The 12,858-nt window shown below is 46.8% G+C and overlaps 1 protein-coding gene across 2 annotated transcripts in view; it reads right to left on the bottom strand.

Annotated features, from left to right (window-relative positions):
• Nucleotides 1–284: 284 nt before the first annotated feature.
• HADH (hydroxyacyl-CoA dehydrogenase) overlaps nucleotides 285–12,858 on the bottom strand; it is a 49,709-nt gene continuing 37,135 nt past the window's right edge. For both annotated transcript variants that reach the window (XM_054726723.1, XM_008150259.3), the window contains 3 exons: nucleotides 10,761–10,833; nucleotides 2,070–2,186; nucleotides 285–1,124 (listed from right to left, as the gene is read on the bottom strand). In XM_054726723.1, coding sequence (XP_054582698.1) covers nucleotides 1,006–1,124; nucleotides 2,070–2,186; nucleotides 10,761–10,833 — 309 coding nt within the window. In that variant the 3' untranslated portion in view covers nucleotides 285–1,005. The remainder of the gene's footprint in view (nucleotides 1,125–2,069; nucleotides 2,187–10,760; nucleotides 10,834–12,858) is intronic.

The raw sequence follows: 12,858 nt of genomic DNA on the forward strand, positions 1-12,858 counted from the left end.
AGACACTTTCTCAAGCCAATGATTAAAGAAGCTTATGTTACATTATTTCCCTTTGCTGGCAAAGCAGCAGATGTTCCTTAAAAATTGTTTTCTGTGCCCTTAGCATACTTAACAACCATAGTTTTATTGGCAAGAAACCTGGAGTGATGGCTACAGTCAGGTCCCCACAAACACCCCCACACGAACACCTCCTCCTCACCACTGCAATGGGCCGAAGGAGGTGGGACACAGCTCTCGGCTAAATTACCAACCTTTACTTTTGTAATCATTTAAGCATGTTACCATTTAATGTTATACATGTTTATTTCAATCAAAATTTTTTACAGATTAAAAGATTGTATTTTATTAGAGTCAATCTGTAGGCAGTTTGCAGTAACAATTTCTCATGAAAAAGAGAGAGAGACTATACTCATCCAGATTTCAGATGTGAATGAAACTTCTTCCTGCAAACCAAGTGTGTGGCGACGTTCCTGCCAGACCAGCAGATGATGAGCGGGATAGACAGGACACTATGTCGTACCCAGGATGTGGGGAGAAGCTCAAAGCTGCAGGCAGCAGACCTTCTCACAAAGGTGAGATGCAACACTGCTCCCTACAGCGCTTCACAGACACATCACGGTCGCACCAGCGCCCAGGACCCTCCAGTGTGGCAGTGATGACCCTGCACGCTCTCAGAGGAAGTGCTTTCCCTCTACCAGTGCGCGAATCCAGGCAATGCTTTATCAAAGTGATGAGGTTCAAAAGAAATGTTTGCTCCAAGGCACTGAGGGTGTAAAGCTTTTTAGAAAATACACAGAAATGAATAGACTAAAAAAGGGAATTTGTTCTCAAGAGAGAACCCTGCTCCATGTAAATAATTATTTCAGACAGATTACAATCAAATGCACATCGCACAGACTGTGCTGGGTGGGAGGGAGCAGGTCGACCCCAGGGCATTCCCGCGGGCACTTGGGCGGCTGCTAGTGGAGCTTGAGGGGCTCTTCCCGGAGCCGGAGCAGCTGCGCATCATTTGTATTTATAAAACCCTTCTCCAGTCTTCTTGCCAAGCTTTTTCTCTGCTACCATCTTGTTCACGGACTGGCTGGGCTGAAACAGGGGGTTCTGTGTATCCATCTCATGCCACCCTATTGAGAGGAGGGAAGAGGGCTCAGATGAAGTGCTGGGTTTATTTTCACATCTCAGCATTCCCAGGGCAAGACTAAAGTCCCACTTTGATGTGGGAGAGCCCCTTGGGCGTGGTGCCCCTCAGGCCAACACGGCAGAGAAAGGCTGAGCTGGGGCAGCCCCAGGGCCCCAAAGGAGGTGAGCTGCCTGCCTCCCCCCCGACCCCATGCTGCTTGAGGCCTGGCTCCTGTTTATCCAAACCCTTCCTGAAATCACTGGTTCAACTGCGGTTGAACCCTTCACAGTCAAACAACTTTCAGAACATGTGAAAAATCCAAATTTGCTGCTGCTGGTATTTTACATTCTCTTAAAATTCCAAAGTTCATGCTTCAAGTAGAACCTTCCTCACTCCTCCCAAACACCTACATATTCTTTGTGAAACCTGGTAGTATGAGCTACATTCAACCTCAGTAGTCCTGTTTTAATAATGATTTTTACCCCGTTTCAGAGCCTTCACAGGAAAGTGGACACATTACAGAAAATGGCTGGGTATCCTGATTGCAGTGCAGTCATACACATCAGAGTGTGTGCGAGAAGGACACAATGCGTCAGTGCTGGTTTCCTGGTTTCACACTGTGCTGTGGTTTGTGATGGAACTGCGGGGTGATGCTGGGAAAGGGGTAGATAGGACTATCTGTTTTATATTTGAAACTTCCTGTGAATCTATAATTATTTCAAAGTGAAAGGTTAAAAATAAAAAAGGTACCCTGTGAAGAGATTCTAGGCAGCCACAGTTTTCCTTCCTCTACCACCTAGTAACTTGAGTTGTTAAGCTGTGTGGGCAGGACTTCGGGAAGTCTCCTAAGACCCCTTAGAATTTCAGTTTTAAACAGGCCTGTAAGTCACAATTGAGAAAGACTACCTCAACTCAATGAAGAAAGACAACAGAGAATCCCAAGTCGTACCGTCCATGATGAACTTCGTTGTGTCCAGCCCAACATAATCGAGAAGCTCAAACGGGCCCATGGGGTACCCAGCTCCCAGCTTCATAGCGATGTCGATGTCTTCCTTGGACGCATCACCTAGGGAGAAGGGGAGCCCTGAGTTACTCTCTTCCCATAGTTCTCCTTGTCAGGTAGCTAGTTCCAGAATTGCTAGAGTTTTGCATATTTGCACATTCAAAAAATATCGGGAGTCAGGATTTCTGGCTTAAGTAAGATTTTGTGTCAGAGGTACATGCTAAACAGGTCACAAGACTTTCGAAGCTGTTGTGTAGGTGAATTCTGCCCATGGAGAGAGAAAGCCCCCATAACCCTGATTCCAACATTAGTTCCTTTCTAAAGGGTTGGAAATTTCCAAATCTGAAATAATGTACTAAAATATCACTTAGATATTTTAGAAGCTAAAGCAGATTTTAAAAATATATATTTTATTGATTTTTTACAGAGAGGAAGGGAGAGGATAGAGAGTTAGAAACATTGATGAGAGAGAACATTGATCAGCTGCCTCCTGCACACCTCCCCACTGGGGATGTGCCACAACCAAGGTACATGCCCTTGATCGGAATCGAACCTGGGACCCTTCAGTCCGCAGGCCGATGCTCTATCCACTGAGCCAAACCGGTTAGGGCTCTAAAGCAGATTTTTGATTGATAAGTGGACTTTTTTAAATAAAAAGAACTAAGTTTGCCCTGATGGGTTTGGCTCAGTGGATAGAGTGTCGGCCTGCGGATTGAAGGGTCCCAGGTTCGATTCCAGTCAAGGGCATGTACCTTGGTTGTGGGCACATCCCCGGTGGGGGGCTGTGCAGGAGGCAGCTGATAGATGTTTCTCTCTCATCGATGTTTCTAACTCTCTATCCCTCTCCCTTCCTCTCTGTAAAAAAATCAGTAACATATATTTTTTTAAAAAAGAACTAAGTTTTATGCTTTTGTATTTATTGTACATATATTTTTCTTTTCCAGCTTTCTTGGTTTTGCAAGTAATGAGTATTCTTCTAGAATCACAGTCACATAAACACTTCAGTCAAAATAACATTTGAAGAAAAGCCCAAACCTGCTTTAGAACTGCCATGAAAGCTTGAAAATGTGCTGAGAAGACTAAGACAAGGGTCAATGTGCCTCTTCCTAGGAATTTCATCCTTAGCATACTGTCCTTGGGCCACAGGAGGCCTTTACAGAGAACAGCCTGTCCCTTTCTCCGAAATCAGGAACGGGAAGAGTCTGTAGTAAGTGGCTATCTAGAATTTTGTTCCAAAGCATAAAGAAAGGGATAATTATACCAAAATGTTACCAATACTCAGAGAAGATTTCATACCTAAATATTTTGGATTTTTGGGCATGAGAAACAGGAACTATTTAAAGATCTATAAAGACAATTTTTAAAAGCAATTAAGTATTGAAGTAATGCCAAAGGATTTCAAGGCAGTCCAAGGCGATTAAAATATCAGCCAATTATTTCATAAGGGTGATATTATTAGTACTCCACTAATTAGTTAACCAGAGGGTCCTGAGAATCATGGTTTGAATTTCCGGTCATAAGAAAGCAAAGAGAGCATAATGAGCATACACACTAGCCTTATCAGGTGTCCTCATTCATTCATTCAACTTGCATTCATATCTGTCATGTACCAGGCACCCAGACTTAGAATGAGACAAAGAAAATCAAGAAGAGCACTTGAGTATCAGTACTCAAGATATAATGGGAGAAGTCAGATATGTAAACCAAAAATTTCACCATTAACAAGAGCTGAAGACTCACGCAGCTGTGTGGGAAAATATGGAGAGGTTTACTCACACTACCATGACTTCACCAAAACCACCACCAGGCCCAGGTCCTAAATGTCCTGATGAGAACCCCAAGGGAAGAGCAGGCAGCGAAGGGCATTCCAGGCAGCAGGAACAGCATGTGCAAAGCCAGGAATGAGAAAGAACATGGCAGCTGAAAGGCGGATTCTGCTCAAAGAATTTCATTAAACCCCAAGGCTTCTATACCGTCAGAGCCAGAATGCTGGAATGACAGCCTCGCACATTCCTCTGGCTCAGCACCTGCCGTTCCCTGTGCCGGGTGCCCAATGTCCTCAGACTTCTGACATCTGTAGGTCTCTGCTCACTGCCATTCCTCTCCATGCATGTAAACTAAGGACTCGAGGCTGGGACTCCTGCCATCCTCTTACTTTATCTTTCTTTTTCTTTTCTTTTTTTTTTTCCCCCCCACTGGAATTTTTTATTTTTTTTAAATTTAATAAATCTTTATTGTTCAGATTATTACAATTGTTCCTCCCCCCCCCCCATAGCTCCCCTCCACACAGTTCCCACCCCACCCTCTGCCCTTACCCCCCTCCCACTGTCCTCATCCATAGGTGTAAGCTTTTTTTAAAAAAATATATTTTATTGATTTTTTACAGAGAGGAAGGGAGAGGGATAGAAAGCTAGAAACATCGATGAGAGAGAAACATCGACCAGCTGCCTCCTGCACACCCCCTACCGGGGATGTGCCCGCAACCAAGGTACATGCCCTTGACCGGAATCGAACCTGGGACCTTTCAGTCCGCAGGCCGACGCTCTATCCACTGAGCCAAACCGGTTTTGGCAGGTGTACGCTTTTTGTCCAGTCTCTGCCTGCACTGCCCACACCCCTTTCCCCCTGAGAATTGTCAGTCCACTCCCTTTCTATGCCCCTGCTTTTATTATATTCACCAGTTTATTCTGTTCATCAGACTTTTTAATTCACTTGATTTTTAGATTCACTTGTTGCTAGACATATATTTGTTGTTCATAATTTTTATCTTTACCTTCTTCTTCTTCCTCCTCTTCTTAAAGAACACCTTTCAGCATTTCATATAATACTGGTTTGGTGTTGATGAACTCCTTTAGCTTTTTCTTATCTGTGAAGCTCTTTATCTGACCTTCAATTCTGAATGATAGCTTTGCTGGGTAAAGTAATATTGGTTGTACGTTCTTGCTATTCATCACTTTGAATATTTCTTGCCACTCCCGTCTGGCCTGCATAGTTTCTGTTGAGAAATCAGCTGACAATCGTATGGGTGCTCCCTTGTAGGTAACTAACTGTTTTTCTCTTGCTGCTTTTAATATTCTCTCTTGTCTTTTGCTCTTGGCATTTTAATTATGATGTGTCTTGGTGTGGTCCTCTTTGGATTCCTTTTGTTTGGGGTTCTGTGTGCTTCCTGGACTTGTAAGTCTATTTCTTTCACCAGGTGGGAGAAGTTTTCGGTCATTATTTCTTCAAATAGGTTTTCAGTATCTTGCTCTCTCTCTTCTTCTGGCACCCCCATAATTCGGATGTTGGTACGCTTGAAGTTGTCCCAGAGGCTCCTTACACTATCTTCAAATTTTTGGATTCTTTTTTCTTTTTGCTTTTCCAGCTGAGTGTTTTTTGCTTCTTTGTATTTCAAATCTTTGACTTGATTCTTTTTTTTAAAAATATATTTTATTGATTTTTTTACAGAGAGGAAAGGAGAGAGATAGAGAGTTAGAAACATCGATGAGAGAGAAACATCGATCAGCTGCCTCCTGCATGTCCCCCACTGGGGATGTGCCCGCAACCAAGGTACGTGCCCTTGACCTGAATAGAACCTGGGACCCTTCAGTCCGCAGGCCGACACTCTATCCACTGAGCCAAACCGGTCTCGGCTGACTTGATTCTTGCGTTCCTCTAGTCTGCTGTTAGGTCTCTGTATAATATTTTTTATTTCAGTCAGTGAATGTTTAATTTCTAGTTGGTCCTTTTTCATATCCTCGAGGGTCTCACTAAATTTATCGGCCTTTTCTAGGAAATTCTTGAAAAACCTTATAACCGTGGTTTTGAACTCTATATCCAGTCGTTTGTTTTCCTCCATTTCTTTCATTTTTGATCTGTTTCTTTGACTCCGCATTTTCGCTGCTTCCCTGAGTTGATAGAGTGGCTTTGTGTACTAGGTGTCCTCTAGGGAACAGTAGCTCAGCCTCCCCAGTTACCTGAGGTAGACACTCTTGGTGCACCCCTTTGTGGACTGTGCTCAGCCTTGTTGTAGTTAAGTCTTGATTGTTGTTGGTATCACTGGAGGAATTGACCTCCAGGCCAATTGGCTGTGAGGATCAGCTGTGTCTACGCTGTGAGAACTTCTGTGCTGGAGACAGCCTTATGAGACAAGACTTGCAAAATTGCAAGACTCTGTGTTCAGCTTGGATGGGGCGGGGTTTCAGGGCGGAGCAGCCAGCCTTGGTTTCCCTTCAGCCCTGCCCTATGAGGCCCCTGGGTCTCAGTGTCCCTCGGTAATCGCTGCAAGCACCTCTGGGAGAAAGCCGTCCTCGAGTTTCGCCCGCTGCCAGACAGTCCAGTTTCTCCCCGAATGAGTCGGGGTTCCAGAAACTTGCCCGGAACTGGAGTTCAGCACAGTCGGGAGTTTCCTTCTGCCTCCTGCTTTAGAAAGCCAGCCACGCACTCAGCCTCCCGTGCATTCAGCAGTCAGTCCTCTCTGTACATGCGCGCCTCCGGACCTCTGCCTTCCGCAGCTTCCGGGTCTCAGTGTGCTTTCTCTTTCCCTGACAGTCCAGATTCCCGCCGAATGAGTCTGGTTTCACAGCCTCTCGCCCAGGACTGGAGTTCAGTGCAGTCGGGAGCTTCCTTCTTCTCCCTTCCGCTTTAGAAAGCCAGCCGCCCGTGCACACAGCTGTCCTCTCCGCATGCCGAGTCTCCGTACCTCTGCCTCCTGCAGCTCCTCTGAGTCTCAATGTGCTTTCCTCTTTTCTTCTAGTTGTAGAATTTCCACTCGGCCAGCTTTCCTGTGGTTCTGGATGGTGTCCATTTTGTCTTTTAGTTGTAGTTTTGATATTGTTGTGCGAGGCGGCAGTTTAGGTGTTTACCTATGCCGCCATCTTGGTTTCTCTTACTTTATCTTTCTCAGAGGTTACTGGTCACAACTTAACATGCTGGTTATTTACTAGGGGCTCTCTTATCTCATAAGAATACAGGCTTCCTGTGGACAGAAATCTCCTGGCATAATGGTTTCAACTCACCTCATGCCATTTAATCAAATCTATATTCAAGGACAGGCAATGAACCCTAGAGGCAAGACTGTAATTCCAGATTCAGAGACTCACTTATTTCAAAAAATAATATGAAGACAGCATATTACAAAACAAAACAAAACCCAAAGTTTTACAGCACAACTCTAAAAGTTCTATTCTGAGTTAATACAGAGCCAAAGACGCAAAAAAGAGAGAGCTAAATAAAACACACACATAGATTGGTGTGCCACATGGGAGTTAAATGTGGTGGGGTGTTTTAAAGTAATAATTCCTAACTTACTTTATAGTGAAGCACTTCACGGAGAAGCTGATGCCCTCTACAAAGAAAATGTACATACATGCAAAATTCTGCATTAACCTTAGGAGGTGCTTGGAATCCTCCTCCCCAGAGAAGAGTACTTAACTCTAGACAACAAGGAAAAGCCTCCTCAGTGAACTCCCAGATCTTCTGCAGCCTGCGAACCTGGGATCGCCCCAACAGGGCTCTTGCTGGCTCATCAGCACCACCTACCAGCCACGCTTGGCATTAACAACACCCAGGGTCACAGCCACAAGGAGCAGAACCTCTGCGAGCCACCATTCCTTTATTCAGCAACAGCGACCACAATGCCTGTCCTGTACTGGCACACTGAGGATCTGAAGATAAGACCTGGATACCGCCACAGGAAAGAGTAGGGAAGGAAAAAGACACCTGTCCTGCCTCAGCAACTGAGTGGCAACAGTCCCACAGACAGCCAGAGCGTAAACACACTGGCAACACAGATCAGGTCCGGCCTGCAGCCCTGAGAACACATGATGGCATTGTGAGAAAGGTAGGGCAAGATATGTGGTGACGAAGGCAGGGGCAGAGGGTGAGGGAAAAGGCCCCTGGCAAGGACACTGTCCTTAATGACGACAGAACCTCTGCATATGTCCTGAGCAAGGAGTGACAGTGTGAGCAGGACATCACAGTGACTGGAGGCCAGGCTCATGGCGCTCCCAGGTGTCACCTGTGGCCCCATCACCCTGCCAGAGCCTACCGTGGCCTGTCAGAGTGCCGCCTGTCTGCTACTGGGCACCAGCCTGCTCAAAGGTATGGAGAGTGAGCTCTGACCCACAGGGATGAGGGTGACTGACTCCACCAATCAGGCCTTAACAGCAATGGGAATGAATTAGAGCGACAGAAAGAGGACAGAAGCTGAAGGACACAAGGACGCCCGAGGCTCAGAGGCAGAGAGAGCGGTGGAGTGCCCGGAGAGCATGGGGAGTTGGTGCAAGCTCTGGTGCAGCCTGTGGCTTTCTGCAAGGTGTTCAGGTGCCAGGAGGCCTGAGTGGATGATGACTGGAGTGACTCCCTGCTGTAATGCCCCAGCCCCCTCCTGCTGAGCCTCCACCTCAAAGCAGCAGTGTGCCAGCCCATGTGCGTGGGGCACTCACACCACAGGTGTATCCGCAGTGTTTGTATGGACTGAATGTTTGTGTCCCCTTATTCCTATGTTGAAACCCTACCCCCCAATGAGATGGTATAAAAAGGTAGGGCCTTTGGGACGTGATCAGGATCAGATGAGGTCATGAGGGTAGAGCCCCCATGAGTGGGATTAGAGCCCCTCGAAGAGCCTGTTTCCTCTCTGCAATCTCCACGTGAGGACACGGTGTTAGGACACAGCGAGAAGTCAGCAGCCTGCAGCAGGCCCTCACCAGAACCCAACCTTGCTGTCACCTTGGCCTCGGACTTCCAGCCTCCAGAACTGTGAGATATAAACTTGTTAGTTACAGGCTACCCAGTCTGTGGTATTCTTGTTACAGCAGCCCGAGCTGCCCAAGGCAGTGTTGTACTGAGTTTTCCTCAAGAGTTCAGAAAAGGCCGGGCGAAAGAGTCAGTGTATGTCTTCACTGTAAGACTCTGCTGCTGGGCCCTGGGCTCCACCGCCCCCCCCCCCCCCCCCCCCCCCCGCACGGGGGAGACACAGCACGCACTGTGTCCGCATCCCCCAGGACAGCATGAGACTGTCTGCAAACATGGCAGAGACCAGTTAGGAAAAGATGCGAGGTGGCGTGAACGCCTTTGCTGCCTGAAGGAGCCCCGCTGAGGCAGGCTGACTAGCACAGGGGAGCTGGGATGACAGGGAGGAATCAACAGTGACAAAGGAACAGATGTGACAGGCAACAGAGGGTCCAAAATGGGTTCAGGTTTCCAAGTAGAATAGATGCAGGCAGGTCAGCACAGACAATGGAAACGGGGGGCAGGTGTGCGTCTCACACACCTCTGTGTTGGCTGAAGGAGGGCAGAACCTTGAGGCAGCATCAGGGACATGGTAAGGAGCCTGAGGTGTGACACGGGAAGTCCAGACCACAGTGGGCTTGCTGGGAGAAAGCCCCGCCCCCGACATGATCCCCAGCTGTTCTAGAATAGGCTCCGGCTCCCAGGCCCTGAGAAGCAGTTGGCGGAGGCAAAGGGACAGCAATGACAGGTGCTGAGGGAAGCGTCAAAGGCAAACTAAGAGCACCTTCCCCAGGGGTCAGCCCCCACTTCCAGCTTCACCTCACCAGCCACTGGTGATGGTGAGGCTCAAAGGGAATGCATCTGTTCAGAAAGAGACCACTGCTGGGGACTGGGGACAGAAGTCAAGAAAATGTTCAACTTACAATCAGATACACGGTCTCTCTGCAAATATGTCAAAGTGACAGTATGTTGCAGTGAGAAAAACACCATCAGGAGGTGAATCACCCACATACTCTATTCTAACACATTACATTACAAAAACCAACCCTGCCTTGCAAGGTTGGGCAAAACATTTCGCGCTTCCTCTGAGGTGTAATTAGGCGTATTTGTTGATAGATAAACACAGAAGTGTTGGTTTGATCTTGGAGCAAAAGTGAGGCAAATGCTCTCCTGAAACACAGAGAAAAGTTTTAATATTTAAAGCAGATTTTGAGGAAGCAAATGTGCTTTCATCTCTCTGGAAGAGCTGGTAGAAACGTTTTGTTTCGAAATGACATGCTCAGGAGCAAGCATTTGTGAAGTAATTGAAAACAATTACACTTGCTTTTTATCCATCCTATTAAGGCTCTCTGCCTTTGAAGCTGACATGATAGTTACCTTTCCAGAAATGTGGTGGGGAAGGCAGGCAGGAGGATACATGACATTTTATAATCTGGACCGAGTCCCAGGTCTTACATGTCTATCAACAAGTGCTGAGGAGACATGTTAGACTGTTCTTAAGGTTAAAAACCCAACCTGCACCGTGGCATCACCAGCAAGGCCGGACAGGGCTGTCAGCAGTGCTCCTCAGCGCATGCCAGCCTTGTTACTTACTTCCGATCACAGTCACAGCTTAGAGCTTTAAGGAGAACCGAAGGTTTCCTAGCCCAGTGATTTTCACATTACTACCATTATATTAAGCAATAAACCCTTTAACCAAAAGCAGAGATCTAGGAATAAAGCCGTTCTGGGCATGCAATTGCTCTGGCCAGGACTACAGTGGAGAGTCCCAGAGCCATACCTCAGAGGCCTCACAGGGAACCCAGGGGTCCCTGGCAACACACTGACAGGGGTACCAGGGCCCCGGGTGAGGCCTTCCTGCAGCCCTGCCTGAGGACATCCAGCCTGCGGCTCCCGCCTGGCCCAGGGCAGCTACCTCGTTCGTACCTCGTTCGTACAGCCGGACTGCTTCCATGAGGTAGGGCACCAGCAGGCGGTTCACAATAAACCCAGGCGTGTCCTGTTTTACGAGACAGAAAAAGAAAGGACACATGAATTTTCATTGAACTTTATCTTTTGTGAAGTCACCAGGCCGCCCCTTCTCAGCCTTGATTACGTTACCCACATTTATGAAGCTATACATTTTCAAAACTTGTATTATAGTAGCAGCACAGCCTTACTTCCACTTTACATGACAATTTATCCCACAACTATAGTATCTAACAAAACCCCAGATCCCCCACTGCGTGATCCTGAAATAAAGGCAGGTCAAGGAAGGGGGCATCAGAAGAGCACGGCTTTGTGGCCAGGCAGGTTGGGCTCAAATTCTAACACTCTCACCGAAACCGGTTTGGCTCAGTGGATAGAGCGTCGGCCTGCGGACTGAAGGGTCCCAGGTTCGATTCCGGTCAAGGGCATGTACCTTGGTTGCGGGCACATCCCCAGTGGGGGTTGTGCAAGAGGCAGCTGATCGATGTTTCTCTCTCATCGATGTTTCTAACTCTCTATCCCTCTCTCTTCCTCTCTGTAAAAAATCAATAAAATATATTTAAAACAAAAAAATAGCCGAAACCGGTTTGGCTCAGTGGATAGAGCGTCGGTCTTCGGACTGAAAGGTCCCAGGGTTCGATTCCGGTCAAGGGCATGTACATTGGTTGCGGGCACATCCCCGGTGGGGGGTGTGCAGGAGGCAGCTGGTCGATGTATCTCTCTCATCGATGTTTCTAGCTCTCTATCCCTCTCCCTTTCTCTCTGTGAAAAATCAATAAAATATATTTAAAAAATAATAAAATAAAAATAAAAATAAAAACAAATTCTAACACTCTCTGACCTTGCATCATCCTGAAGTCCAGTTCTATGATCTGTGAAATGGAGTCATCGTTCCTATGTGACAAGTTGTGCAGACACATCGGAAAACAGTTTTGCTGTGCACACTGCCCTGCACTCAATGGCAGCCCCTCTGCTCCTCTCCTTTCCTCTCCTCTCCCATGCGCCTTTCAGGGATCTAGAAAAAGCCACACTCCAACTCAAACCCCCACAGGAGCACTTCTCCTGGGCTCCTCAGAGCCATTCCTGGGCCCCTCAGGATTTTCTCCTGCCTTCCCGCTACAACAGCAGGATTCGAGCTGGGAACAGGTTCCAGAACAATCGACCTGAGGCCGACTGCTGGCCTTTCACACACACCACTTAGGACCCACCACGCTGGACAACTCCTTCCACTCTTTCCCTCGCATCGAAACCTTCCTCAGCATCCCTGGAGACCTAGTGTGGGATATGGGTTCACCTACTGATCTCTTTTGGGGGCTAGTGGGACGGTGATTTTTGGTGGTATTCATGTGAAGCTGATTCTGTTAAGTAAATAGCCCCCCTCTTTAAAAAAAAGGCTGTGATCTCCCTGCAGGCAGAATTCTCACCCTGGCCTTGGGTTCCATTTCTAACACACTAGGCAATCCGTACACACTGATTAAAGATGACCCAGCCTGCACTACTCTTACAGCTAGCCTGACTGCATCGTACACACTGGGCAGCCAAGCCACAGGGCTTATACCTCCTTCCAAACACCCCCCACTCCTAGCTCCCAGGAATACAGACATGAACACAAGAGCTGTATCATTTAACCAAGATTGTATTAATGAAATGATGATGACTTTATAACCAGGGAGAAAATGCTTTTCAAATTTAAAAGGTTTATTAAAGAAACTCAAATGAGGCACACCATATACAAGGTTAGAAGTCAGAAAGCAGCCGGGGAAAAGTATCTGCTCTGCTTACAATACACAGCATTCTAAAATAGATAGAGCTTACATTGTCTACAGAAAGAGCCTAAAAAGAGTGCTAGAACCCACAAAATATTTAAACAAGCTACTAGTCAAAAACTTTTCATTGGAACAAAACTGGCATTTGCCAGTAAGATTACTGGGAACAGGTTTTTCCTCATTAAAATATTCAGTGTTGTTGAGGATGCTGAGACAGATACTCTCATAATGTTAATGGGACATAAAGAGACATCATCCTTGAATAAAGCAATTTAATTTTATGAAATCGT

This window comes from Eptesicus fuscus, chromosome 2, assembly GCF_027574615.1.
Source record: "Eptesicus fuscus isolate TK198812 chromosome 2, DD_ASM_mEF_20220401, whole genome shotgun sequence".
In the NCBI taxonomy this organism is placed as follows: domain Eukaryota; kingdom Metazoa; phylum Chordata; class Mammalia; order Chiroptera; family Vespertilionidae; genus Eptesicus; species Eptesicus fuscus.